At 51.8% G+C, this 27,268-nt stretch overlaps 1 protein-coding gene across 1 annotated transcript in view; it reads left to right on the top strand.

Annotated features, from left to right (window-relative positions):
* Positions 1-8,989: 8,989 nt before the first annotated feature.
* Positions 8,990-27,268, top strand: part of CHRDL2 (chordin like 2) — a 28,145-nt gene continuing 9,866 nt past the window's right edge. Inside the window, 10 exon segments of the mRNA XM_032679286.1 lie at positions 8,990-9,073; positions 9,451-10,006; positions 17,414-17,526; positions 18,300-18,342; positions 18,345-18,392; positions 19,584-19,726; positions 22,976-23,069; positions 24,141-24,196; positions 25,723-25,891; positions 26,808-27,002. Coding sequence (XP_032535177.1) covers positions 8,990-9,073; positions 9,451-10,006; positions 17,414-17,526; positions 18,300-18,342; positions 18,345-18,392; positions 19,584-19,726; positions 22,976-23,069; positions 24,141-24,196; positions 25,723-25,891; positions 26,808-27,002 — 1,501 coding nt within the window.

The raw sequence follows: 27,268 nt of genomic DNA, 5'->3' as shown, positions 1-27,268 counted from the left end.
AATTCATGAGGGGGCGCGCGCCGCCATTCATATTAATAAGCGCGGCGCTCGCGCGTCCCGCCTCCGCACAGACCACTCCTTCTCGATGAATATTCATGAAGCGCGATTTATAGTGAGGGTCCGCCGCTCTACTCCTGTAGCCGCTGTTCCGGTCCCGCTGCGGCTCCCTCAGGGAGCTGTGCCCGGTGTGAGGGGCTTCTCGGCGGGACAGGGGCAACCCGACGGGAGAGGGGGTCACGCTTGAGGGGCCGTGGCCCTTGGAGGATGCCGCTATCCCCTCCACGAACCCGGGGAGGTTGCAAAACAAATGCGGCATAGAGGGGCTGTGGCTCCAGAGCAGGATGGACAGGGATGCGGGGGCAGTGAACAGCCAGGCAACGGTTTGAAAAACAAGAGAGCGAGACGTGGGCATGAGAAAGGGGTGCTGGGATGGCTCGGTTTGTCCAGTGAAGCCCAGCTCCAACCCTGTGGGATTGTCAGCTGCCTTGGGAGCAGGTTACTTGGATCTGTCTCCCGTTTTCTGCCTCTTCTTCTGGGCATGGTTTGCAGAGGGATGCTCTTCCAGCAGGGAAGGGATGAGGAGAGATCCTGTGGCATCCAAATGCTCATGCTTTTCCCGGGAACAACCTCTCTGCTCTGTTAGACAGGGGACTAAACAGACCATCTGGTTATTAAAGGTAAATCGTGGAGTCACAGACTGCTTTGGGTTGGAAGGGACCTTAAAGATCATCCAGTTCTACCTCCTCTAGACACCTTCCACTAGACCAGCTTTCACCAAGCCCCCTCCAGCCTGGCCTTGGACACTTCCAGGGATGGGGCAGCAACAGCTTCTCTGGGCAACCTGTGCCTCCCCACCCTCACAGGGAAGAGTTTCTTCCCAATATCCCATCTAACCCTGCCCTCTGGCAGTGGGAAGCCATTACCCCTTTTCCAAAGTCTTTCTCCAGCTCTCTTGGAGCCTCTTTAGGCACTGGAAGGGGCTCTAAGGTCTCCCCGGAGCCTTCTCTTCTCCAGGCTGAACACCCCCAGCTCTTCCAGCCTGCCTCCAAAGCAGAGGGGCTCCAGCCCTCGGAGCATCTTCATGACCTCCTCTGGACTCACTCTGGCAGCTCCACATCCTTCTGGTGCTGGGAATGTCCTCTGAGCTGTGCTGGCATTTGAGATATTATCTTCTACTTATCATAGAGATATACAATAGAAACAAACACTTGTTCAGGTGGGACAGCAGGTAAGAGCCAACATCCCAGTGGGACCAATAAATCCCAGGCTTAAATTTCAACAGGAGAAAGTTAGGTAAAAGAGTGAGGTAATAAAAGGTCGGGACTGAGGTAGAGAATTTTTAATGAAGTTAAACCTGGAAAGGAGGGAAGCGGGGTGGGAAGATGTCTTTAAGATTTGTTTTACTCCTCATTGACCTACTCTGATTTGACTGATAATAAATTCAATAATATCCCCAAGTCGAGGCCATGCTGCCCATGATAGTAACAGGTGAGTGATCTCTCCCTGTCCTTATCCCAACCCAGGCGTCCTTTGGTATATTTTCTCTCCTCTGTTCAGCCAAGGAGGGCAGTGATGGAGCAGCTTTGGTGGGTACCCAGAGTCCAGCCAGAGTTAAACCAAATAGAAGGTGACTCAGAGCAAACCAGAGGAGGCAAAGCCTCTGCACTCGTTGCTATGGAAATCTCTTTTGCTTTTCATCTCTTTACTGGGACACTGAACCAATCTGTGTTTTTTTCATCATATTTTTGCACCTCTCTAATGAAGTGTCTCAGCTACATTGGGTTGGCAGTAGAAAAAGTGTTGCTGCAGGGACAGAGGTGAAGCTGTAAGCCTTTGACCCACAGTTGGAGAGAGGAAGGGAAGATCCATGCCCAAGAAACAGCCTCTAACTAACAGCCTCTAACTAACAGCAAGTGCCCGGAACTTGCTGCTGGACAGAGTCAGACAGAATGTGTTATTCCTTAGGATCAGGAGGGGATCTGGGCCCTGAGGAGCCCTCAGGGAGGGACAGAGAACATTGGAAGAGGAGACAGTTCCCTACCAAAGCTACTTGTAGGACAAGCAGCTGTGCAGGGCTTTAGGGCTCTGCAGATGTTCAAGTGACCGCAGCTTTGGAAAGGGATCTCTGCCAGATGTTCTCCCAAATTACTTCTGCACATCCAGCCCACCCTGGACAGAACTTGGTTTCTGTGTGTCCAATTTGTCTTCCAAGCAAATGCCTGCAAGGGGCAACAGTTTTACACCGAGAAGGCAGGGTTAGATGGGATATTGGGAAGAAATTCCTCCCTGTGAGGGTGGGGAGGCCCTGGCACAAGTTACCCAGAGAAGCTGTGACTGCCCCATCCCTGGAAGTGTTGAACATCACTTTTGACTGGGTTTGGAGCAATGTGGTTTTGTGGAAGGTGTACCTCCTCATTACAGAGGGTGGAAGAGGATGGTTTCCCTTCCAGTCTGTGGTTCTCCGATTCGGGATGTGTGGAACTCAGCGTTGGCCTGCAGAGGGAATCCTAATCCCGTGCAAGGCTCCAGCCTCAAATCCTGCCACCTCCTGCTAAAACCTCAGCCTTCCTCAGCCTGCCAGGGAACGTTTCTCTGCTCTGCTCTCCTGAGGAGCTGGCAGGGTTTTGCCACCACCGTTTCTCTTCATGATCCTGCCAGTCATGATGTTGGCCTTAGACAGATGCCTACATATGGTGCAAGTGGGATGTGTCCCAGAGGAGTCAGGAAATACAGACAGACCCGTGGCATGTGTTGCCCCATTTTTCCTATCTCTCCTTCCCCCTTGCTTTGTCCAGCCCTTCCTCACCTCTCTCTCTTATTTGGTTGCTGATCTCTGCCCCTGGAGGAGAATCTCGTACTCATTGCCCTCTCTCTATCACTGGTTTGCCCTGATTATTTGGATTGGATTTATTATTTGTTTAGATTTTACTATTTATTTGGATTTGTGCTTGGCAACATGCACAGAATCTAAAAAAATGACCCAATTTCCCATTCCAGGTAGGACTACATGGTTCCATTGCTAAATTATTATTTTAAGCCTCATCAGTCATTGACTGCCTTAAGCACCCCCAAAAGTGCAGCTTTAGAGCTCTTGAAAGTCCACCAGCACTCAGATTGATGGGAAAACAACCCCTGCCTGCAGTGCTTATGGCTGTTTTATGGGAAAAGACATTCCCAGATGCAACTGAGAGCTGGCATGTGCCCTCAGAGGGTTTCACTGGACCCTGCTGCGACTCCACAAAGCCCTTGGGAACACACTTTGTATCCAAGGTGCTGGAACAAAGGTTGTTGCCTCCAGCATGGGTCCTGCAGGTCGTTAGGTCACTGTGGGATGATAAATGTAAAGGCTGCTCCTCCTTTCCCCCAAAGCACAAGTCAGAACCTGGAGACGTGGGGTGATGTCCTCTGACACCTCTGCAGCTTGAAGAGGGCTGTGAGACATGAGAAAGCTCCTGGGCAAGCCTGAGTTTCACACATGGTCTATTGGGAAAAGCAATCTCTGGGGCTGCTCCATGGTGAACGGGAGAGGTGAGAAGTAGAGAAATCAGGATGGGAGTAGGGAATCAGGTGCTGGATAAAGCGATGTTTTTTATAGAATTGTAGCAACATGAGGAGGTGGTGATTACCTGCAGGAAATGTGACTCCTTGCAGCTCCAGGAGACACTCAGTGCTGACTTCTGGCTTGGAGGCACATCTCCTGCCATCACTGAGTCAAAACCAGGTTCTGGGAATAGGTGACCGGCTGCAAAGGTGGCTGCAAGGAGCCCAGAGAGGAGTTCAAGGGTTACACTATCACTCATAGGAAAGAGTGAGCTCCTCTCTCGTGGTTTCACTGCTGTGAATTACAGCGTTGCTCTACCACTGTCTTAATGCACGAGAAGGAACAGCATAAAAAAGGCCAAGGCTCAGCCTGAAGGATGATTGTCAGCTCTCCTCTTCCCACTTGAATCAGAGCTGTGAGAGGAGCTCTTTGGGCATCGTGCAGGGAGGCAAGATTGACTCTGCAGCCCAAAGAGATGGTTTAGAATCATAGACTGGTTTGGGGTGGAAGAGACCTTAAAGCTCATCTCGTTCCACTCCCCTGCCATGGACAGGAACACCTTCCACTAGACCAGCTTTCACCAAGCCCCCTCCAACCTGGCCTTGAGCACTTCCAGGGATGGGGCAGCAACAGCTTCTCTGGGCAACCTGTGCCTCCCCACCCTCACAGGGAAGAATTTCTTCCCAATATCCCATCTAACCCTGCCCTCTGGCAGTGGGAAGCCATTACCCCTTTTCCAAAGTCCTTCTCCAGCTCTCTTGAAGTGCCCCTTTAGGCACTGGAAGAGGCTCTAAGGTCTTCCTGGAGCCTTCTCTTCTCCAGGCTGAACACCCCCAGCTCTTCCAGCCTGCCTCCAGAACAGAGGGGCTCCAGCCCTTGGAGCATCTTCATAATCTCCTCTGGACTCACTCCAGCATCTCCATGTTCTTCTGCTGTTGGCCCCCTGACCTCAAGGCAGCTCTGCAGGTAGGGTCTCACCTGAGCGGGCAGGGGGGCAGAATCCCCCCCTCCCCTGCTGCCCACGCTGTGGGATCAGTCCAGGGCATAGGGGTTTCTGGGTGCCAGGGCATACGGTTGGGTCACACTTTCCTTGAGGAGAGCAGTGGGAGGGTGGGATAAAGTGCACTGAGATAAGGTGGTGTGGGAAAGCAGATGGAAGGGATCAGTCAGGGCTGTTTGAGCTCTGCAGCAAGACTTGGGCTGGACAGTGTTGGTGGCACATCTTCTGCCTCTTGGGAGCCTTGAAGATGTGACTCCTGTCCTCCTGGGAGTCTGGAGAGGAACCAGGAGATTTTGCCCTCTCTGCAGAAATGGCAAGGACAAGCTTTGAAATCCCCAGGTTAGGAGAGGAAACTCATGAGGCTTCAGGCATGGGATGGGATTTTGTGAAGGTGGGGCATAAAGAAAATATGAATTTTGCTTGATTTAGCTGTACCCTGAGGAATATGGCAGAGAGGCATAATCCCATTTAATGCCCATATCCAACTCCACTGACTCTACTTGGACATCTGGCAATCTGATGTGGGATGCATTGACTCCTCCTCAAATGCGTAGTAAGGATAAAGGACATGGTCACTGGTCATAAGGAATACGAGAGGGAGACTGTGGAATCACAGTAGGAATCTCATCTCTGCTTTGGGTAACCCCAACCCTCCTGCTGGCCACATCCCCATGAGGCTGTGATGGTTTTGGTCAGTGGTTAAAAATAAAAGCAGAATAGGGGGTTGTTTTCCCCTCATGATGAAAGGAGGATGGGGCCAACTTGGATTACATGGCTGGCAGAGGGTCAGTGGGGTGGGCTGGCTCTGGGGCATGAGCAGGGACTGTGGTTTTCACTGCAGGATCATGGATAATGCATCCTGGGTAGCAGCTGCCTGATCAGCATCCCAGCTTGTACCAGCACTGGTGTGGCAGTAGGACCAGGGCAGTGACTGTGAGGCACCTCCAGTCCTGGGGGCTATTTTGGACCCCTCAATCCAAGAAGCATATTGAGGGGCTGGAGTGTGTCCAGAGAAGGAAACAGAGCTGGGGAAGGGTCTGGAGCATCAGGAGTGGCTGAGGGAACTGGGGCGGGGGGCTCAGCCTGGAGAAAAGGAGGATCAGAGGGGACCATTTTGCTCTCTCTAACTCCCTGACAGGAGGTGGAACCAGGTGGGTATCAGGCTCTGCTCCCAGAGAACAAGGGACAGGACAGGAGGAAATGGCCTCAAGTTGTGCCAGGGGAGGCTTCGGTCGGATATTGGGAAAATTCCCTCCTCGGAAGGCTTGTCCAGCCCTGGCCCAGTCTGGAGTCCCCAACCCTGGAGGGATTTAAAAGCTGTGTGGGTGTGGCACTTGGGGATATGGGTTAATGGTGACCTTGGCAGTGCTGGGTAAACAGTTCGACTCCATGATCTTAGACATCTTTTCCAGCCTTAACAATTCCATGATTCTGTAATCAGGACTTACTCCTGCCTTCCCTGGGATGAGCATCCTTCATGATTGGGCAGAAGAAACCCACATCAGGCTACAGGTTTTAGCAGCCTGACATCAAGTGATGCAGCAGCTCCTCAATTCCTGGGACAGGACTCACTCCTGCAGCAGGATTTCTTTAGTCCAGTTTCCATCATCTCAAGGTCCTGCAGGTTTCCACCTCTGTTACCTGCAGCTGACAGCCCTCACATGTGTGTTTCTCCTGGCCCACATCGGATCAAATGTCAGGGATGCAGGGCTACAGACTTCCAAGGATAGGTCCAGTGTGCAGCCAGCTCCTCCAGCCTGCAGCCTTGTCAGCTCATGATCTTGCCACAGGGCTCTCAAGGTGGGGGGTGTTTTTGGAGCCCATGCTGTTTACTCAGTAGTTTGTAGGAGAATCTCAGTTTTCAGTCTCTCTCTCTCTCAAAAAAAAAAAAGAAAAAAAAGAATTGTCTCATCTTCTCAATTGCCCAGAAAACATGAAGTGAGGTTGACCTAAAGACTCAGGAAGTAGAAGGCAAATAAAAAAGACCCAGGTTTTATTATTTGCAGGCCAATGCCATGGGTTTTGGAGCCTGATTCTAGGATTGATGTTGGCACTATTGAACTGTCAGACAGATTCCTTTGCAGATGAAGATAAAGCGCCTGGGTTTTGCCAAAGCGTGAATGTATTCTTTATGAGACCCAACAGAGATGTAACACAGCACCTTGCTCCGGACAAGGCTGGCCTTTATTTCCTGGGTCTGCACTTAGGACAGGCCTGAACTTTCTCATAAGTTTTAGCCCTGATGCGGGGCCAGTATCTACAGTCCTGAATTCAGCTGTTGCTGTAGCAGCAGAGGCGCAAAATAACTTCATTGACTTGGGCTTCGTGTCCCCATTTTTCTAAGCACTTTCATAACTTGCCCACAGACCTGTGCTACAAATGGGCTTTTCAAGTCTGCCCTGTGCAAGGGAAAAGCTGGGAAAGAAGGTGCTGGCTGTTCCTGGTGGGAAATGGGAGGAGCCTGCTGTTTACCCAAACCCCTTTAATATCTTTATCGAGGCGTGAGGAAAAAATAGAGGGGCATTGCCAGCAAAACTTACGGGGAGCTGGAAATGAGCGGAGCAGTGAAATAAGGGAAGCTGTGGTAGGCGGTGAGGGCTTTCAGCTCTGGAGTCCCTGACAGAAGAAGGATGTGGAGCTGCTGGGGCAAGTCCAGAGGAGGCCACGGATATGCTCCGAGGGCTGGAACCCCTCTGCTCTGGAGACAGGCTGGGAGAGCTGTTAGTGTTCAATCTGAAGAAGAGAAAGCTCCAGGGAGACCTTAGAGCCTCTTCCAGTGCCTAAAGGGGCACTTCAAGAGAGCTGGAGAGGGACTTCGGACAAGGGCCTGGAGGGAGAGGACAAGGGGGAATGTCATCTCACTGCCAGAGGGCAGGGTTAGATTGGACATAGGGAAGAAATTCTTCCCTGTGAGAAGAACTCCCATTTCTGGTTGGCCCTGAAATGCAACAGGGGTGGCACTGCTTGTGCTTTCTGTAGAGGACCAGTGCCAGACGATGTGTAGAGAGAAAATAACAAAGCTTGTGATTCAAAGAGTTATTAAAATAGGTTTCTTATTACCAAGATTTTCCTCAGGAACAGGCACCTGCAAACATGGTTTGGAAAATAGGGATGTTTTTGGCACCTGGGATAGGGCTAGAGACAGACAGAAATAAGAGGTGGATGGAAAGAAGAGGTTTTGCTGCAGAAATTCCCCTTGATTGCTTTCACGTCTGTGACAAATGGGGCTTGTGGTTGGTGTGAGCAGGATAAGGGGCTTGGGGAGACCTTGGATCTCTTGGAGGACTGGTGGCTTAGTGCCATTCTCAAGTGGGATGGCACTGGGCACAAAGATCTCATAGCCTGAAAAGCCCAGTTCCGAGCTTGAATTAATGGAAGGAAATAAATAACTTTGCTGATGGAGGAGATCTCCAGTCACCGAAGGGATCACAGGTGGTGACAGTCTCTCCCTGGCCAGTGGTGTGAGGAAGCCGAAGGAGATGAGGGGAAGAGGCATGAAACCATTTGCAAAGGAGAAGCCCAGGGCTCCTGCAAGGTCTGAGACCTCCACCCAAGCCTTCCCAATGGTGGAACCTGGGCATGAAGGCATTCAGTGCTGCATTAAAGCCTGTATTTTATGTGCTAATGAAGTGTCTTGCTCTGACCACTCCTGGAAGTGCAAGCTGTGAAAGTGGAGCAGGACAATGGGGTAAAAAACCATACAAAATCTGGGCTTGGGAGTCTAAGGAAGCTGCAGGAATCCATTTCCACGATGAACTGGTGGCCCTGGCTTATTCTGGGCAAGCGAAGCAGCACTGCCGAGTGGACACAGCTACTCAGGGAAGATCTGGTGCTGTCCAACCTCTCTGTAAGGATTCTGGGGAGCAGAAGGCTGAGCCCCACAGACAGGGAGAGAAGGGCTGGCAGCCAGACCTGGACCACTTTGTGCAGGATCTGGGGAGCAGCAGTAACAGGAGCAAAGTGTTATAGAGGCCAGGTGGCTTCTCCAGGGGTGACTGTGTGACCAGTGGCTTTCCAGCCAATGGCATTTCATTCCCAACACGCAGAGATGAAGGGCAGCTGAGATGGGAGCACTTTCCACACCGCTGGGATGGTGGGAGAAGGATTTGGGATTGTGGCTTGGGATCGAGGGTGAGGGGGTTGCTGCAGGCTGGTCGTTTAAGCGGCTTTATGCAGCCGGAGGAATGTCAAACAGCTGGTGGGGAGAGATCTCGACTGCTTTGTCTCGCTGAAACCTCTGCCCCTTGTGCGCTGCCTCTGCTGCCCCAGGAGAGAAGGAGCTCGTCCATGGCACTAGAAAGGGAACTGGGTTTTACTGGGAAGGGATTCATGGCACTGGGGGACCTCGGTGGTGAAGCAGAACCCTGGAAAGGAATACTGCACCTCGGATTTAGGCTTTGCCTCATTCGGAGCGTGGGATGCTCAGGGCTGTGCCCGGGGTGGGGCAGATGCGTCTGCACGGGCTCAAACCCCGCGTGGGGGTTTTAAACCTCTCCCGGGGGCGTTCGAGCATCTCAGAACCGAGTGTCCAGGTGGGTTTGACAGGGAGAAGAAGCGCAGCCCCTTGTGTGTGTGTGGGGGGTGATTTATCCCATTAGCGTCACCTCTTGGCTCGTAGCTCCCCAGGACGGGGTCCAGCCCAACGGGTCCTTCCAGCTCCCCGGCCGGGCTGCAGGGAGGTAGGGGTTAACCCTGCGGCTCCCGCACTACTCCCCGCCCGCTCTCCCTCCGCCCTCCCGCCGCCGAGGAATTTCCTAAAACACCCCCCAAAAAAGTGGGAATATAATAATAATTTATTAAAAAAAAAAAAAAGACCAATAAAACCCAAACAACACAGAACCCACCCTGCGGATCCCCCCACCCTATCTCCGCCTTTAATACCAACAAACAAACTCGGCTCTCCCTAAAGGAGGCGCCTTTGATCGGAGCGAGACGAGCCCCGCCGGGCACGGGCACCGGCACCACCGGCAACCCCGGACACCGGCACCGGCACCGCGGCACCTCCGGGAACGGACAGCCCCAGGAACCGGCACCCCCGACACCGCGACACCGGCACCGCAGCACCCCCGGCATCGATATCCCCTGGGACCGGCACCCCCGGGCACCGATAGTCCCGAACACCGATATCTCGGCACACCCGGGCACCCACACTCCTGCCATCGGCACCACAACACTCCCGGCTCCGACAGCCCCGGCACCGGCATCTCGGTACCTCCGAGCGTCGCACACCGGCATCGAGACCTCGGCACCGTCGGGCACCGACCGTGAGAGCAAAGCCCCCGGCACAGATACCGAGACATCACCGCGCATCGCACTGGGAGCAGCATCGGGATATCGGGCAGCGCACCTCGGCACCGGGACCGACGCCGATCGCCGGGCTGCGATGCTTCCCGGGGAGGGTCCCTTCGTCTTCCTCCTCCGGTGCCTGTTGCTCCTCTTCGCCTCCGAGAGTCGAGCCCGGGCTCGTAAGTGTCCCCCTCTCCCCTCCTGGCTGCTCCGCGTCCCGCCGTGCCTCAGTTTCCCCGTTTCTTCAGTCTCCAAGAAGGTGTAGGGGTGCTTTGCGGGCATGGCTGGGGACAGGGGGAGGCTCCAGACCATGGCAGGTGTTGGATGGACTTCCATGTCGGGGATGCCCCAGGTTTTCCATCCAGCACTGGATGGACCTCCATGGTGGGGATGTCCCAGGTTTTCCATCCGGCACTGTTGAGGACATGGCTGTGTCCCCCTCTACCTGCTGCTGTCCCCAGCTGCTTTGAGGGGTTGTATAGCGCCGAACACACCCCTGCGTGCTGATGAGGCGGCTGGGGGGCTCCGTGGGCTGGCAGGGATGTGCTGAAGTGCTGGGACCCCCCCTTCCATGGGCTAGAAATGTTGCAGGGCAGGGGGTTGTTTTGCAGCCCTTCCCCTACCCAGATCCCACCCTCCACGGGTGCATCTCCCCTCCGAGAGTGGATGAAGACAGGGGCAATTTGGGGAAATTACCTCCCCAAAAACAAAGCTGGGGGCTTTTCTCCAGGTCCATCCCTTGTCCATCTCCATGTCCATCCCTTGTCCATGTCCATATCCATCCCTTGTTCTCTCTCACTCCTGCTCCCACCTGGCTGAGTGGGGCAGACAAAAGTTTGGGATGGGGAAGGGAAGGGAGGTTCAGCACTTGTACAAAAAAGCTGGAAGGACTTGGCCGGAGCTGTTTAGGAGCTTGGAGGGTACTGGAGCTTTAACTGGGGCCAGGAGGTGGGTTTGGCTTGGGCAAAGCACTGGGACCCCACCAGTGGGTGCTGAGCACTCCCGCAACATCGCAAAGCCACTGAAGCTGAGAGCAAAGTGGAGCAGGACTTGTGTCCCTACATTTATTCTCCCTTTTAATCTCCCGGAATCCCAGCGGAGTCAGTCGGTGGCTGTGTCAGGGTGATTTACAACCTGCCCGCTGCCAGCAGTGCATTAGGCAAATAAGCGTCCTCCTGGAGCGCTGTGAGCACTGGATTGCTCATCCCGGCGGGAAGGGGGGGGGGAGGGGGAAGGGAGGGAAGGCAGGGGCATGGATGGGGCTGTGCAGAGTCCTGGAGAGCAAAATCTGGATGAATTTGGCGCTTTTGCTTTCCTGGGCTCATCGAAGCCACCAGACCCAGACGACAGCATCTGTTTCTTGCACAAGGGATGTGGGTCTGACTCCCTGCCCCTGCCAGGGCTGTTGTGGTACCCAGATTAGGAGGAGGATGGAGACATCTTCCAAAGATGAAACAGGTATTACGTGATGTTTTCATTCTTTGGAGATACCTACTGGTGGTAGCAGAGCCTCTAAATTGTGCATAAATCATGATGAGTGGGGGCAGAAAGGGTTTGTCTGCTTTGGGAGGAAGTGTTGGGGTCCATTTGCAGAACTTGTAATGGTAATAAAGAGCTGGGAACTTTGGGGTAGAAGCAGGACTGGAGCAGGGAGATCCAGGATCACCCACTCCCAAGCTCTGCAGCACTTTTGCTTTCCTGCAAGGCACAGGCACCAGGTACCCCATGGCTGAGGGCAGGGTGGTTTTGGTGACAAGATCCTAATCAAATTGTGGTCTTTGGTCCACCATCCACCTCTACAGCCTCAGATTTTTCTCAAGGCCGAGTGCTCAGGGAGAATGAAGACAGGAATAAACTAATTATGAGCAGGCTCATCAGTCAAGGGACTTACAGTGTCGTGGCTAAAAATAGGTGAGAAGCAGAAATGCTCAGGCTTGAAGGCAAGTCAGAAAAGAAGAATTTGCCCACAGAAAGAGGCTATTTTAGGGGATTTGTGCTCCCAGATGAAAAAAAACTATCAGAGGCACAGGTTACTGGGCCAAATGTGCTGCTTTCTGAGTAATTCAGGGGCAATAGTTGAACGCAACCATATTTTGGCTGGAGGCATTTAAACACCAGCATCTCTGGAGAGCACGGGGCAGTGGTTTTTCCCAGGAGCTTGGAAGTTGCTGTTTCATTTCTTTTTAATGTGCTGGAGAAAAGGGGGTTCATGGGATCCCTCTGTCCTACAAGTGCTGAGGGACTGGGTGGTCCAAGGTGGGAAGGACCAGGATGAAAAGCAAATGCTACCACTACCATGGAAAGGGGGATGTGAGGGCTGCACAACCTGCTCTAGACAACTGAACATTCTCTTGGGAATTTGGGCTCCGTCTGCTGCTCCAGAGCCCATGGGGATTCTCTAGGTGTGGGACTTTGCTTGGGTTCTCCACCCTGGGGAGCTCAAAGATGCTTCATGAGGCTGCATTTTTTGGACCTACAGAGTTTTCCAGGCTTCCAAAGTCCTGAGTAGGTATTCCCAACCCAGAACTGAGTGAGGCGAGTGTGTGAGAAGCGATCTAGAGATGTGAGCGGAGTCTCTGGGATGCCACATGTCAAGGGCCTAGTGTGTTTTAACCAGTCCCCTCTCAGCTAAGTTGCATTTTAAGCCCTTCATAAATACAGGGCTGTCAGAGGAGCGCCTGGACTCTGTGTACCAGACAGTGCCTTTTACACTTTATTTATGGCCGCTCTTAAAACTTGCAAACTGGTTTGCATAAACTTCCCCCCCCCCCCCGGCTGGCACGGTGCTGACTGGCAGGTGTGTGACCTCCAAAAGAGCTGCTGGGCTGCGAGCCCGGTTCAGACCTTCCCTGATCGGATAGAGCTCCAGGGGTGCCATCTGGGATGTAGGAATGCCCCCTCCCATCCCTGCCCCAGCCATGGGATGAAAAAGGAGAAGCCCTGTGAAGTGTTTCAATAACGTCCTTGTGGAACCAGCTTGGCACCTGGAGTGAAGGTCCCTGCTTGGGCAACTGAGGCACGGGACTGGTGGAGGCTTCCTGTACTGGATGAGCAAACTGGGATGAGCATTTTCCATGCTTTGAGGTCTTTCAGGTGCATCAGCTGCTCTCTAGCCTGCAGCAGGGACTCACCTCTGGAGACTCCCAGTGTCCTGGAGCATAGAGGAGTTCCAATGTTAGTCAGGACTGACTGACAGAGACCCAGCTTGTCTGGAGCCAAGGTTAGGAGATGTGGTCAAATTCTAGTGGAAGGTGTCCCTGTCCGTGGCAGGGGTTTGGAACCAGATGATCTTTGAGGTTCCTTCCAACCCAAACCACTCTGTGATTCTGTGATTCTTTATCTGGGAGTGTTCTGATCAACACTGGCCAATTTGATGGTCCAACAAGGAGGTTGTGAGATCTTGCTCATCTCCCCTCATTTCATGGATTCTCACTGGGTCTAGAGCAGGTCAAGAAGATGTGGGTTGGTATCTCACTGGTGGCTGATGTATGAAGCTGTTGAGATACATCTTGAAAAAACATTCTGTTCTCATGGTGTGAGAGATGTCAGCAGTTACTGGATGCAGCACAGGATGGGTTTCTCCTCACCATTCACTCTGTCACCCTGGATTGGTGTCTCTAAAGCATCTTGTGAAGGTGCTCCAGTGGATTCAGACTGTCTTAGACCTTCTGTGACAGCCTTTTGTGGGGTTTCAATCTCCTAGTGGCTGGAAAGCTTCCCACAATACATATCCTAAATCTTCCAGGCTTTTCCCAAGCTGGTTGCTTTTTCTTGTCTCTGCCATGACCAGAGATCACCCTTTTTTTTCTTAACAGCCCTATCTTGCCTCTTCCCATTGTACTTCCCATCTCATATTACATTCCTCCTTACCATCCAGGATGCAATTAAGGCTAATTAATTTCAATTAACGATAACCAAAGCAAACCAGGGCCTGGGTATAGCCTCAAGCATTTCCCAAGGGTGTCCAGACTCTGCTATGGGTCTTGGCTGGTGCCAACTTGGGCTTTGCCAAATGCCTGGAGACAGCAGGGCTGAGGTGGCTCCAGCAGGTAAGTATGGACATGAGCAGGACCAGGCCAGTGGCTGGGGTATTCCATGATTTGGATGTAACCAGGTGGTCCCCAATCAAGAAAGCACTGGAACCACGGCAGAAAGCAGCTGTTGGATGGGAAGGAAGGGAGAACCTCCCTCCTTCAGGATGTCCCTAGCAGAGCCCTTTGGGGTGGGCAAGGCGGAGCAGCTGCCCCGTGGAGGAGTCACTCTCCAGAGCACCTCCCACCCTCCCTCTGGGCATGAGGCCACAGGTCTTGCTGCTGGGCAGCAGAGGAATCATTGTCACGGCCTTTCAGGGTTTTTTTTTCTGGTCTGTAGAACCCATAATGGAAATCTGAAGACCAGGATCTTGTACTGGGGCTTCTTGTATTTGAGAAGAAACTGGTTAGATGGCACCTGCTCTCGGTGGTTTTTGCAGTGGGGAACTTGCCCCTTTTCACCCTCTGCTTCTGCTTCCAGGTCTCATAGGGCTACTTCTAAGCATGGAGCTTCTAGTTTGCAGTCAGCAAGCTCTGATTGTGTCTCCAAGGTGGTATGGACCAGACTGGACAGGTTCTTGATAAGGAAAACAAGATTTTCATGGCTTCACCTGGATTTTTGGTGCTGCAAAGCACTCCACAGCTATCGAGCCCTCTCTGGAAATGAGGAGTAAACCCACATGACTTTTCTGAGCATGCTCTTGCTGAAGACTCAATAAATAAAATGACTCTGAACAGCAATGGGAGCAATTCACTGCCACAAATGGCTTTTCACTCCAAGTGAATTGGGAGGATATCCAAAGTTTGAACTCTGAAAATGAAATTATTAGCCTGGCATGGGAAAAAACGATCCAGAGCCTCCAGGTCTTAAGCCTCCTCCTTCCTTCCTTCCATCCATCCATCTGTCCATCCATCCATCCATCCATCCATCCATCCATCCATCCCCAGCTTGCTTTTACCCAAAATTGCCAGTGGCTTTTGCCAAATAGCTGCCAAATGCTGACAAGTGTCTCCTGCTGCCCAGTGCTGCCAGTCGGCTTTAATTTTACCAGCAGCCCCTTTGCAGACATGAATCAGGCTGCTTTCGAGGGCTGGACCCAAACCAGGGCTCCACTGGTGATTAAATGTTTGCACAGAGCAGCCAACTGGCAGGAGAGACTGCAAAGCAAAGCGGGGCCACCGCACGTGGAGGCAACTCGATTTCTTCACTCTCAGTGTAATTCATGAAGATGCTGCAAGCAGGGAAAAATGAAGTCATTTTCTCACCCTTTTGCAAAACTATTTTTGTGGATTTTTTTTTCCTCTCTCTCTTGGGTTTCTGTATTTCCAGCTGCATGCTCACCAGTTTTGTGTAGTATGCTGTAAGCTCGTGTCCTGCGTGTCCAGGAGTAGGGGTTTGCCGGCTTGTCAAGGGGTTTGGAGCAAGATATGTGGATGATGTAAAGTTCTGAGTAGGGAAAAGGAAGGAAAATACCTCTGCCTGTCCCTCTGATGACATGCACTCCAAATTATTGCAAATCTCCATCTCTGCAGATGCAATGCTGGCCCCACACTACTGTGTTTGGACCACAAGGTCTGGACAGCTCCTGTGAAGGTACAGCTTGGAGAATCAAATGCTTAAAGCCACCAACGAGGAGCTCAGGGCTGCTGGCAGAGACCCATAGGGATCATCACAGACCTATAGGGCTGCCCTTCCTGCTGGCCAGAGAGTCTGGCCATGGTAGAGCATTGCTTGGGTTCATCCTGAGGATGGTCAGGAGCTGGAGGAGGGACTGCAACCCACCCCAAGCGTATTTGGATGAGCTTTGTCTGGTTGATGGGAGAAATCCATTAAGCAGGTGACATCTCCAGCTTTGGCAAGGTGGGACAACACCAGCTGGGCTTTCCAAACCACTGCTGGGCCCCAGGTGACAAGCAGAGCACAGGATGGCTTTTAGCATCTTTGAGGTGGTGAACAGCATTGGGATCATTCTGGGGACCCTCTGCTGTCATCAAGGAGCCCTCCCAGCAGCCTGGCAGGGTAAACATCGAGTTCATGGAGCTGGGCACTATGCCTTGAAAAACAGCCCTCTCCCACATCCCCAGGGTGCTGTAAGGTTTTAAAGACCCATAAAAGCTTCAGGGAGCATAAATGTCTCCACTGCCTTTGAGCAACGTCATTGCCCCAAACTACCTCAAATCCCCTCAATGATATAAACTTTTTAAATCACCTTCAGTTTCCAGTGGGGCTGTGAGCACTTAAATCACTAAAACCACATCAGGCAGGTGTGTGCTTAGTCATGAAACAACTCAAGTCCTGGTGTGACCCTCTGCCTGGTCAGGGCTTGGGGACACGTCACAGGAGAGTGGGGGAAGCCATCAGGGCTGTTACAGGATCTAGATTCCTGTGGGTTGGAGCTTGGTCCTGCAGGACCAGGTGATGTTTGTGGACGTGAACATTAATGATGACTGATTTGGATTTTTTGGCCAAAGTCCTGGGGTTTTGGTGGTGATTCTGGCCATGGTTTGTCCCACAGGCTCCTGCTGCAGGCGGACCCGGTCCTGTCAAAGGGTTGGCGTGTGACCAAGGACTTGGAGATGGAGTGGGTTGATAGGGAACTGCTAAAATACAGGGAGAGAGGGGTAACCTCCTTCACCACTTGTGCTGGGCACCATCTAATTGCTCTCCCTGTGCCGTGGTGAGGTTAAATACATGCCAGCGTAGCCAGGTCTGGATTATTTCTGGGACAGACCCTTCCTGTTCAGGAGCACAGCTGGAAACTGGCTCTTCTAAGGATAATAGAAGAAAAAAACCCACATGTGTTTATGCTTTTGGGGGCAAAAAATGGATGAGGTGGATTTGCTGTTCCCATGGACAGGCCCATAAATGAAAAGCCTGGCCAGTGCTGCACCAAGCCAGGTAAAGCTAAGGGGATGGGACAAGCCAGCCCAGTCTGCTCCTTAGGGATGGTGTTTGGCTGCTGGCATGGTGATAGTGCTTGTCCAGGGATCCTGAAGAGAATGAGCTGAAGTTCTTAGAGGGAGCAACAGGTTTTCCTCCAGAATGTGTTTCCACCCAAATTGTCTTTCTTTTTTCTTTCTTCTTCTAGTTGTCGTTGTTGTTGTTGTTGTTGTGCAACGGTGAAAATGTCCCCTAAATTCAGGCTCTTCTATCTCTGTCACCACTCCCTGGGAGAAATTCCGTCCCATAGCATCACCTGCCCATCTTCCAGTGAGCATTTCTACTGACCTATTTAAGAGTGAAATCTCAATTTTCTTGCCTCCAAACCACCCATTTTGTTCCTTGCTTGCAAAGGGAGTCCAGCTTGCTTGGAGGAGTTGCCATTTGGATCACGCGTGTCCCAGTATAACCCCCCCCACCAAATCATTACCAAAAAAAAATTTTGGGGTAGTGTATTCCATCTGGGATTTGGTGGGTGGGATGTGGCCATCAGCTACTCACAGGGAGCAGCATGAAGGCACACAGCTGTCCTTGCTGCTCTCATCGCAGTGGGAGGGGACCTCTCATGAGGACCATCTCTTTTTCTCATGTGGCTTCTCCTGGTTGACTTTCAGGGCTGGATACGTTCTGTGACTTCAACGGCAAGAAGTACAGCCCAGGGGAGAGCTGGCACCCCTACCTGGAGCCCCAGGGGCTGATGTACTGCATCCGCTGCAGCTGCTCTGAGGCACGTCCCCTGTGAGGGGCCATGGGAGGTGATGGGGACACTCCTGAGCTGGGGCTTTGCTTTGGCACCTTGTTTGACCTGAGTGTCTAATTTGACCTGAGAAGCCCTTTCCAGCCCCGTAACAACATCAGATTAATTTCTCCCCTTTTGAAAAAGCTGTCCCATCCCCCTGGTTGTGTTGGGTTGACCTTGTGAGGGAGTTGCCACTGACTGTGGGGAGACCTTTTGGTATTTCAAGGGAGCTTGCAAAAAGATAGAGAGGGATTTTTTACATGGGCAGATAGTGATAGGACTAAGGCAATGATTTTAAACCAGAAGAAGAGAGATTTAGATTAGATTTTAGGAAGTAATTCTTCCCTGTGAGGGTGGTGAGGCCCTGACACAGATTGCCCAGAGAAGCTGTGACTGCCCCATCCCTGGAAGTGTTCAAGGCCATGTTGGACAGGGCTTGGAGCAATATGGTCTAGTGGAAGGTGTCCCTGCCATGGCATGGTACAGAATAGGATGATCTTTAAGGTCTCTCTTAACCCAAACCAGTCTGTGATTCCTTGATTCTGTCTCAGTAGTGTTGGTGGGCTGTGAGTGGAAGTGGCTCAGGGCTACTCTTGGACCATGAGCGGTCTTTGCTGATGATGGACCATGAGCTGGCTGGATTTGTGCACAATCTGTTGTGATAATGTGGCCACCACCCAATATCTCCCTCCTCTTGCAGGGGTGAACACGAACCAAATGTTCCCTGTGGGCTTAAACGAACCATCTTTGTCTCTCCCCAGAACACCAACATCAGGTGCTACCGGATCCAGTGCCCAGCTCTGCAGGTGCCAACCCCGTCACGGACCCCCAGCAGTGCTGCCCAAGGTGTCTTGGTAGGTGGACATCCCTCAGGGAGCAGGGGACAAGGTGGCCGTGGTCCTGCAGAGTGGTCCCTCAACTGCTCACACCTGTGGCAAGGCAGCGATGCTGGATCTGATCCTGCTCACGGAGTCATGACAGCTCAGGCTGCTCATGATGCTTTTTCCGTCCAAAAATGTAATTTTTGATGGAAAAGGGCTCTCTGCCAGTCCACTTTCTCACCCCCATCCTGAGAGCTTTGTAGGGACAAAATGTTATTTCACACTTCAGGGACAACCCAAAAACTGGCGCTTTATTCTGATCACTTGCCAGTAAAATGTCTTGGATAAAAAAAAAGAAAAAAGGAAGATTTTTAACAACTTTATTATCTACACTGGAGATCATCTCAAGTTTTTTGCCCAAAATTTTCCCTACCTGTCCACTACTGATGGCCTCAGTTTACCTCAATATGTTCATTCTCTCCCTGTAGATTACTATGATTTCACTCCATAGTTTTCACTACCTGTCCACTACTGATTATGTAATTTTTACCTTAAATCTTCTTTCTCTCTCCTACAGATTAACTCACATTTTATGCCTGAGGTGTCATTTTGTCCCCTCAGATTTTTCCTCCAAATATTCCTTGTCCCTTACACTTTACCTCAAACTTTGACCTTCAAATTTTCCCTAACTCTCTACTACTCAGTTTACCTCAATCTGTTCATTCTCACCCCCTACAGATCACCTCACGATTTAGCCCCAAAACTTTTCCTACCTGAGTGTGGCAAAGCCAGTCAGAAACCGTCAGTGATTTGAGAAATTAGGAAGAAAAACTAGGAAAAAAATAAACCCTAAATTTAATTTTTAGCTAATTACCATGGCTAATTTTAGCCATTACCCATGGGTGAAGCCCTTTTTATGTGACTCCATCTGAATGTGAAGATCATTATAACCAGGGGAGGGAAAAAATCAAGAATTTTGTCAGAGGTCAGACTTCCGGATTTTACCTTTGTGCTGAGCTCAGTGCAGCCAGGGCACCCCATTCTCCAAAAGCTTCTAGGATCATAATTCCCAACCAACCCTGGCCACTTCTCCATGAGAACTGTGGCGTATAAAGGGCTCCTGTCCCTTCGGGTTGGGCTCATGGGGAATCTGCAGAGCATCCACACCCATCAGGTCCAGGCAGGGCTGGCTCTCATCCTGCTCCATTCTTTGTTCTTTTCCAGAGCCACATTCCCCTTCTGGCCTCCGAGCGCCTGTCAAGTCCTGCCAGTACAATGGGACGACCTACCAGCAAGGGGAGATGTTCACCACCAGTGAGCTGTTCCCCAGCCGCCAGCCCAACCAGTGTGTGCAGTGCAGCTGCTCCGTAAGCCACTCCAGAGCCCACGGGAGGTGGGGAGGGCTTGGGCTCTGCTCCTGAACACTGTCCCACAAGGTCAAAAACATGAAGACCTGGTGGTACCAGCCCATGGTGGTTTATCATCAGGATCAGGTTATCAGTGCAGAGGAGAGATTTGTCGGAGACCACATGGGTCCGTTTGGGGTGGGCCCCGTTGGAGCTTTTTGGGGTGGACAGCTCTGTCCCCATCAAGCATCTCAGTGCTCTGGGCCAGTGTCCGACAGCATCCAGCTGGGATGCTAGGCCCCCAGGGAACCTAGGGGAGTTCAATGTGCCTGCAAGGCAATGTGGACATGAGGTGCCAGCGCTTGGGATTCAGAGGTTCTTGGGATCCATAGTTTTGTTGAAAGGCTTAGATTGGAAGGGACTTTAAAGCTTTCTCCATTCCAACCCCCTGCCATGGGCAAGGACACCTTCCACTAGACCACGTTACTCCAAGCCCTGTCCAACCTGGTTGTGAACATTTTCAGGAATCGGGCAGCCACAGCTTCTCTGGGCAACCTGTGCCAGGGCCTGACCCCCCTCACAGGGAAGAATTTCTTTCCACTATCTAAACCAAATCTCTCCACGGAATATTGACCCTGCTGTTGAGCTGCTGGGATTTTGCTGAGCTCCAGAAGGGATTTTTTGGCTCCCAACCACTGCTAGGTGCCTCAGTTTCAAAGGGCCTCCAGCTGCCTCTTGTTCCTGCCCTGCATGGCTGGAGCTCCCCCCAGAGATGACAGCAGAGACACAGGAGTGGTGGGCAGTCGGAGAAGGCAGTAGGATGGCAATCGGATCTTCATCCCCCTTGCTTGGGTTAAGTGGAAGCTGAACCCAGGGCTGAGATGTGCTTGAGCACCAGGAGCTGGGCTCCTCTAGAGTCTCCTGCAGTGTTCACCAGCCCTCTGGGCCAGCAGAGATGTGCTCCGCAGGAGGGCTGTGCACGTGCTTTTCAGGATGTCTACAAAAGCATTTGCAGGAAGCAGCTCCTTTTCATGCTCACTTCCAATGACCTTTGGCAGGACCATTGTATTCCCTTCTTCCCTGATTGGTCCTGATTGTCCTACCTGAGGGCTGTGACGGTAGCCACAGTGTGCCCTCAGGGTGTCCTCAGTGTGCATCTCAGTGATCATCCACCCCCAATTGCTAACTCTGTTGGGATGTTCCTTCTCCATGAGCCTCCAGCAATGCTCTGAGACAAGGCTTGGCTCTGTTCTACCCAGCCCTCTCCCAGGGGTTGGGATCCTGTGAAAATCCATCAAAAGCCAAGTTCTGACACCTTCTCAGGAGGCATGAGGTCAGCAGTGACGGGAAGGTGTGTGGAGTGCCAGGAGCTGAGTGTCAGGAGATAAATGGAGCAGCTCCTCCTCCTTGAGATAGAGTGAGGAAGGGGGATTGGAAGTGCTGACACTGGACTTGGACACTGTGAAGAACTGCTCACACTGGCTGCTGCCTCTGCCATGAAAAAGAAAGTGAGTTGCAGGTGTGGCTTTCACCACCCATCATTCAGAGCCCTTGGATGGGTCCAACCTCCACAGCTCCATGAGTTGCAAATAATTGGACCAAGTTTGGCCAGGAAAGAATAAAGAGGCAGGAGAGCCCAAACCACCTCCCTCTCTCATACCAGGAGCAGACACACAGGGGTTACACCAGTTAATGCTTGGTAGTAAAGTACCTGTGATACTGGAATATCTGGTCTGAGCCTCCGGGGCTTGTGCACACCTCAGAGCTTGGTGGCGAGAGGAATAGGTCAGATGTAGAAATTATACAGTTTTTGAGGCTGGTTCCTCTCTTAGGGATCCCAGATGGATGGTGGGAAACACCATGAAGGAACCCTTGGATCCAACTCTACGTACCCACCTTGCCCTGCTTTCCCATCTCATCCTCAGGAGCCTGTGGAGTTCTACATCCCTCTCGGCTGTCACTCGGGCTCTGTTTATTCAGTAGGATAATGCCTTGGATACGAGGAGGAAAATAAAAGGCTGGCTGTGGAGGGGTCTCTGGGCTGTGTGTGTTGTCAGCTGCTGGAACAGCTGCGGGAACAGCTGGTCTAACCCTCTTTAAAAACCTCCCCGAGACTGGAGCCTCTGGGATAAATCCTGATTTTTATGATATTTGCCCAAGGCAGGTCATTGCTGTGAGCTGCTGGTCAGAAGGAGAAAGAAGGAAGAGGCAGGTCTGGACTCCATGAAGAAGAGAGCAGGGTTTGGTTTGCTGTGACCTCCATCAAATCCTGTCATTTACCAAATTTTCCTCATGCTCCTCATGTTCCTTGTGCAGCAGTTTGGCTTCCTAGTGAGAGAAGAAGCTGCTCTGGTTTGGTTTTCTAAGGATATCCTTGGCTGACCTCTTGGTTTTGGTTGAGTGGGAGCTTGTGGACACCCCAGAGAAAATTGCTGTATGAAGAAGAGGACCTTGCTGTTGAGCTCTGGCTGCTGAACATCCCTTTTTTACCCTTCTGCAAAACAGCGAAAACTTAGTCCTGCAGTGCAAATCGTCTGCCTGAAGTGGGACTGAGATGTACTAAGGTCAAGACTGGTCTTGACCTGTGGTTTTCAGTTTGACTCACTGCAGGAATGAAGTTTCCAAACCAACCACCTAGCCAGTGGAAGAAGGTCTATACCTGAATGTCCATTCACAGCTGTGTCTGTGTGCTTGGCTCTGGTGTTATTAAGTAACCCCAGGCAGAGGGAGGGCAAAGCTTTGGCATGGACCTGCGTCTGGGTTTGGCATCAGGCTTCCCATTTCCAGCTGTCTCCTTCAGGTCCTTTTCCTGGGAGATGTCAGAGAAAATCTTCTTGTAGCCCTTCACATCAGGGGGTTGTTATGCAGAGTTTGAAGGTGTATCATGGCTTTTTCAGGTCTGGTAGCACTAATCATTGGTGAGGTTTGAAGATGGACTATCAGGGACCTTTTGATCATGGAATCACAGAATCACAAGATGGTTTAGTTTGGAAGGGATTTGAAGCTCATCTAATCCCATCCCACTACCATGGCAGGGACACCTTCCACTAGACCAGGTTGCTCCAAACCCCATCCAACCTGGCCTCCAGGGGTGGGGCAGCCACAGCTTCTCTGGGCAACCTGTGCCAGGGCCTCACCACCCTCACAGGGAGGAATTTCTCCCTAATGATTTATGATGGATCTGCAATTTGAAGTGCTGGTATCCCAACACAGGGGACATACAACCTTTATAATGCTGACAATGATTTCTTTTTCTTCTTACCATCCTAGGAAGGCCAGATTTACTGCGGCTTGGTGACCTGCCCAACGCTGTTGTGTTCCTCTCCATTAACTGTGACGGACTCCTGCTGCCAGGTCTGCAAAGGTAATGAGGCTGGGGGTGAGGGTGGGATACTCCAGTTGGTTGCCACCTGACAGTAGGAGCCATTCCAAGCCACTTTAGCAGGATTTTGGAAGCCTGTACCATAAATCAGGCCACTTCCTATTTCTTGGTTGTACCAGGGAACAAAACACGGGGGGTCAGGTTTTTCCTTGCACATTTCCCCTCCCTCACTGAGTTGTGATTTGCCTTCCTGCAGCCCAAAAACTGGAAGGGCTGAACTCCTTGCCCTGCCACTGGTGCATTGTGCAAGAGATGGGACCTGTGTGGAGGGAAGTCCTCCAGGCCACTCACCCAACAGGATGCAGAACGGACTATGTAAAGGTGGTGCATTCTTCTGTTGCTCCAGGGAAGTTTGCAGGACAGTCAGGGAAAACCCCTCTTTCCACCCCGGTACAGTGTGGCTGAGTTTCACTCTCACAGCTCTCTCTGAGGGACAAGCTCTTGAATTTGCTGCTGGTTCCCCTGTCTCACACCTGGGAGAGGGAGGAGAGAGTTAAGCTCCATGTCTCCAGATGAGACAGATCCGAGAGACGATGGGCAGGTTCACACCCTGCTGACGGTGAAGTCACAACATAAAATGACTCTTTAATACAAGAGATATTTATGAAGCTGGAAGGCCATGGTGGCCTCCTGGCCATGGTCACAGAATGACTTCTTCCAGGTACCTCCTCCAGACTCTCCCCTTCTGCCATTTGTGTTCCTCTCTCCTGGTTTTCTTTGGTGCAGCTGGGACATGTCACTGACTCAGTGAGAAATGTCTTTGGATTTATTTTTAATCATTCTTCATCACATCTTACTCTACCTCTGGGGTATTTTCATACCACCTAACTTCAGAAGCTACAGCTTCCTGGAGCTGAGCTGTTGTTAATAGTGGGATAAAATGTTTTTTGGGGTGTGGCTCCATTTGCTTTGCATAATATGAATTGCATGTCCCAAAGTTCCCCTCTTTCCAGATCTCCCAGGTGGGCCAGCATCCACAGGAGAGCTGCCTCCAGCCAAAGAGAAAACAAATCTTCACCCAGCATCTCACAGGACAATGTTTTTCCCTTGCAGATGGCTCCTATGAGAAGTCCACAGAGGAGGAACCCCTGCAGTTAAACAGAGGTGTTGTACGTGATATTTGCATTTTAAAACTCAGATTATTGCTTCTGGCACACTGCAATTAAACAGCTCAAAGAATGCCCTTGGCCATTGTCTTCTACAAAGAAATGACCCCCAGCAGCTCTTGGAGGGCACTCCAGTCCTTGGACAGCAGAACCATGGACACCTGGTTTGCAGGGGAATCATGTCTTGGAATTGAGTCTAGGTGAGGGATATCAGCACAGGTGAGACCTCAGACCACCAGGGAAAGGCTCTTCTCTTCATCTGAAGCATCTTGAGGACATGGTTTAGTGGCAGACTTGGCAGAGCCAGGTTAAGGGTTGGACTCAATGACCTTAAAGATCTTTTCCAACCTAAATTATTCTGAGTCTAGGACCTCTTATGTCTTTGGAAGAGCAAAAGGCCTTTGGGAACTAAAAATCTTGGACAGTTCTCCTCCTTGTTTGCTGAGATTCCTTCATAGTGACATTTCAGAGCCAGGTCTGTGGGATTAGGTTACTTAGCTCTTGGCTCTGCCCTTCTCCCTACTGCTCCACTAGCTATAAAACCTCCAAAATAGGCACAAGGGGACCCTTTGTGCTGCGTGTCTCATCCTAGAACTTTGCTCTTGGAAGCCTGGGATGTTCCTGGCATGTTCCTGGGATTTCAGTCCTGCTGGATGGCAGCCCCACACCAGGTGGGAGAGCAGGATATGGCCCATTCTTACCTTTCTTATCCTGTTTGGGTCGCACAGATGCCAGTCCTCAGTTTCCCAGCGGGTATCTAGGAAAAACCAGCCCATTTCCCTGCCTGTGTCAGGGATGTAGGACCTCACATACTTCTCTGAGGGCTTTGGGTTGAGCATGGGGAGAGAAAGCTGCTGTCCCAATGAAGGTGACCCACTCATAGCTTAAGGAGGATACCAGTGTGGGGCCTTGACTCCAACTACTCAGTGCTCCTTGGGCAGTGGCAGCAGCAAGATGGGAAAGGGTCTGGAGCACCAGGAGCAGCTGAGGGAGACAGGGGGGCTCAGCCTGGAGAAAAGGAGGCTCAGGGGGAACTTCTAGCTCTATACAACTCCCTGACAAGGAGGGTGGAGCCAGGTGGGAGGCAGCCTCTGCTCCCAGGGAACAAGGGACAGGATGAGAAGAAATGGCCTCAAAGTGTACCAGAGGAAATTCAGGTTGTATACTGGGGAAATTTCTTCCCTGAAAGGGTTGTCCGGACTTGACACAGGCTTCCCATGGCAGTGGTGGAGTCCTCATTCCTGGAGGGATTTAATAGCCATGTGGATGTGGCACTTGGGGATATGGGCCAGTGGCAGCCTTGGCAGTGCTGGGGGAATGGTTGGACTCAATGATCTTGGAGAGATTTTCCATAAATGATTCTGTGATTCTATGGCTTCTGGGTCATTGCTTATCCCTGTGGTCTATGGACCTTCCACTCCTGATGGAAGGCAAGCAGGACACTGCATGGCTTTCTCCAGCATGCTTTGGAGTGAGAACAACTCAACTGCCTGGATCTGAGCCCCCTCCTTTTCTCTGACTGCTCACAGAGGCACTCGCAAGACCAGTGCTTGGGAGAGGTGATGGGCAGGAAGCCACCTGGAGCCACTGTGTCCACTGTTCTCAGTTCTTCCCTGGAGTTCATTCCCAGAAGCTTCAAACCCAAGGGGGCAGGTGGCACCACTGTGAAGATCGTCTTGAAAGAGAAGCACAAGAAAGGTAAGGGATGGAGAGGCTGAGAAGTTTCTGTGTGGCTTGAGGTGACTTCTCCAGAACTTTGAATTCCCCAGGGAATCTGTTTCAGCAGCAGGTTTCCAGCAGCAAGTCTTACTTCCCACTTCTCCACTGCCAGCCTCCCCCTGCTATCTCAGTCCTGGAGCCCAGAGCCTCTTGACTGCATGAATCTCCCACTTTCCAAAAAAGTTGGAAGGAAATTGGTCCTTGGAGCATTTTGGCGATCTGGAACCTGGGAAGCAAGGTGCTTAGCTGGAAGGCTCCACATGAACCTTCCAGTACAGTGCCACAGAGGGACAGCATGTTCCTCCTCGCACCTATCTGCCACAGGCTGGGTCTGTCCCAGGTGTTCCTCCTGGAGGAGAGAGTAGGAAAGTGAGACGAGGAGGCAACCCCCTTGATCCAAAGGGGAAATAACAGGTCCTTGCTCCTCCTGGCGGCTCTTCCACTATTGTGCCTCCGGAAAAGCTCTTTCCAGTTCTTGGAGACGAAGCCCTAGAGGAAATTTTGGGACCTCCAAAAATTTCTGTGATGGAGTCAGCAGGTGGCACTCTTCACTGTGCTTCATTCTGCAACAGCCTCCGAGGGACCCTGGGCTTACAGAGGTTGGGAGGCAGGTGAGGTCCTGCCCACACTTACCCCCGCCCACACCAGGGTGATCAAGCCCAGCAGCCTCCATCTCCTGGTGCCCGGTCCCTCTGCCCCATGGTACCTCCTGGGCAGGGTGCCTGCAATATCCCAGTTCCCACTGCTACCGAATCCCCTGCCGGATCCTGTTCTTGAGGCAGCGGGGCCACCCACGTGTGAGGTGGTGAAATGTGTTGAGCTCCACCAAGCCCTGGGTTTGCAAAGAGGAGGAGGATTTATTTGCACCAGCAGGTCTTTTCTCTGTCTCCTCCAGCTTGTGTTTACAACGGGAAGACCTATTCCCACGGGGAAGTGTGGCACCCTGTCTTTCGGCTCTACGGCCTCCTGCCCTGCATCCTCTGCACTTGCAGGGACGGCGTCCAGGACTGCCAGAAGATCACGTGCCCCAAGGAATATCCATGTGACTATCCAGAAAAAGTAGATGGGAAATGCTGTAAAATATGTCCAGGTAGGTGGGATCCCACCTGCTCCTGCATCTGGCTTCCAGATCCTTCCCTGCCTTGGTTTAAAGCCCTGGGATAGATGTGTAGGGTTTCACATTGCTAGTGTCTTGAATCCACATGGGATGAGTTCAGATGGAAGGGCTGACTTGTCTTGAAGGGCAGCAGGACTTTCCCAAGGTGAGGAAGTTGCAGTGACCCCCAGAAAGTTCCATCTGTTGGAAGGGTGGAGTCTGGAGGAAGACGCTCAAGGAAGGACATGCTCAGACAGACA

This window comes from Chiroxiphia lanceolata, chromosome 2 (assembly GCF_009829145.1).
Source record: "Chiroxiphia lanceolata isolate bChiLan1 chromosome 2, bChiLan1.pri, whole genome shotgun sequence".
Lineage (NCBI taxonomy): Eukaryota > Metazoa > Chordata > Aves > Passeriformes > Pipridae > Chiroxiphia > Chiroxiphia lanceolata.
The sequence above is the reverse complement of the archived record's forward strand: the minus strand, read 5'-3'. Positions and strand labels throughout refer to the sequence as shown.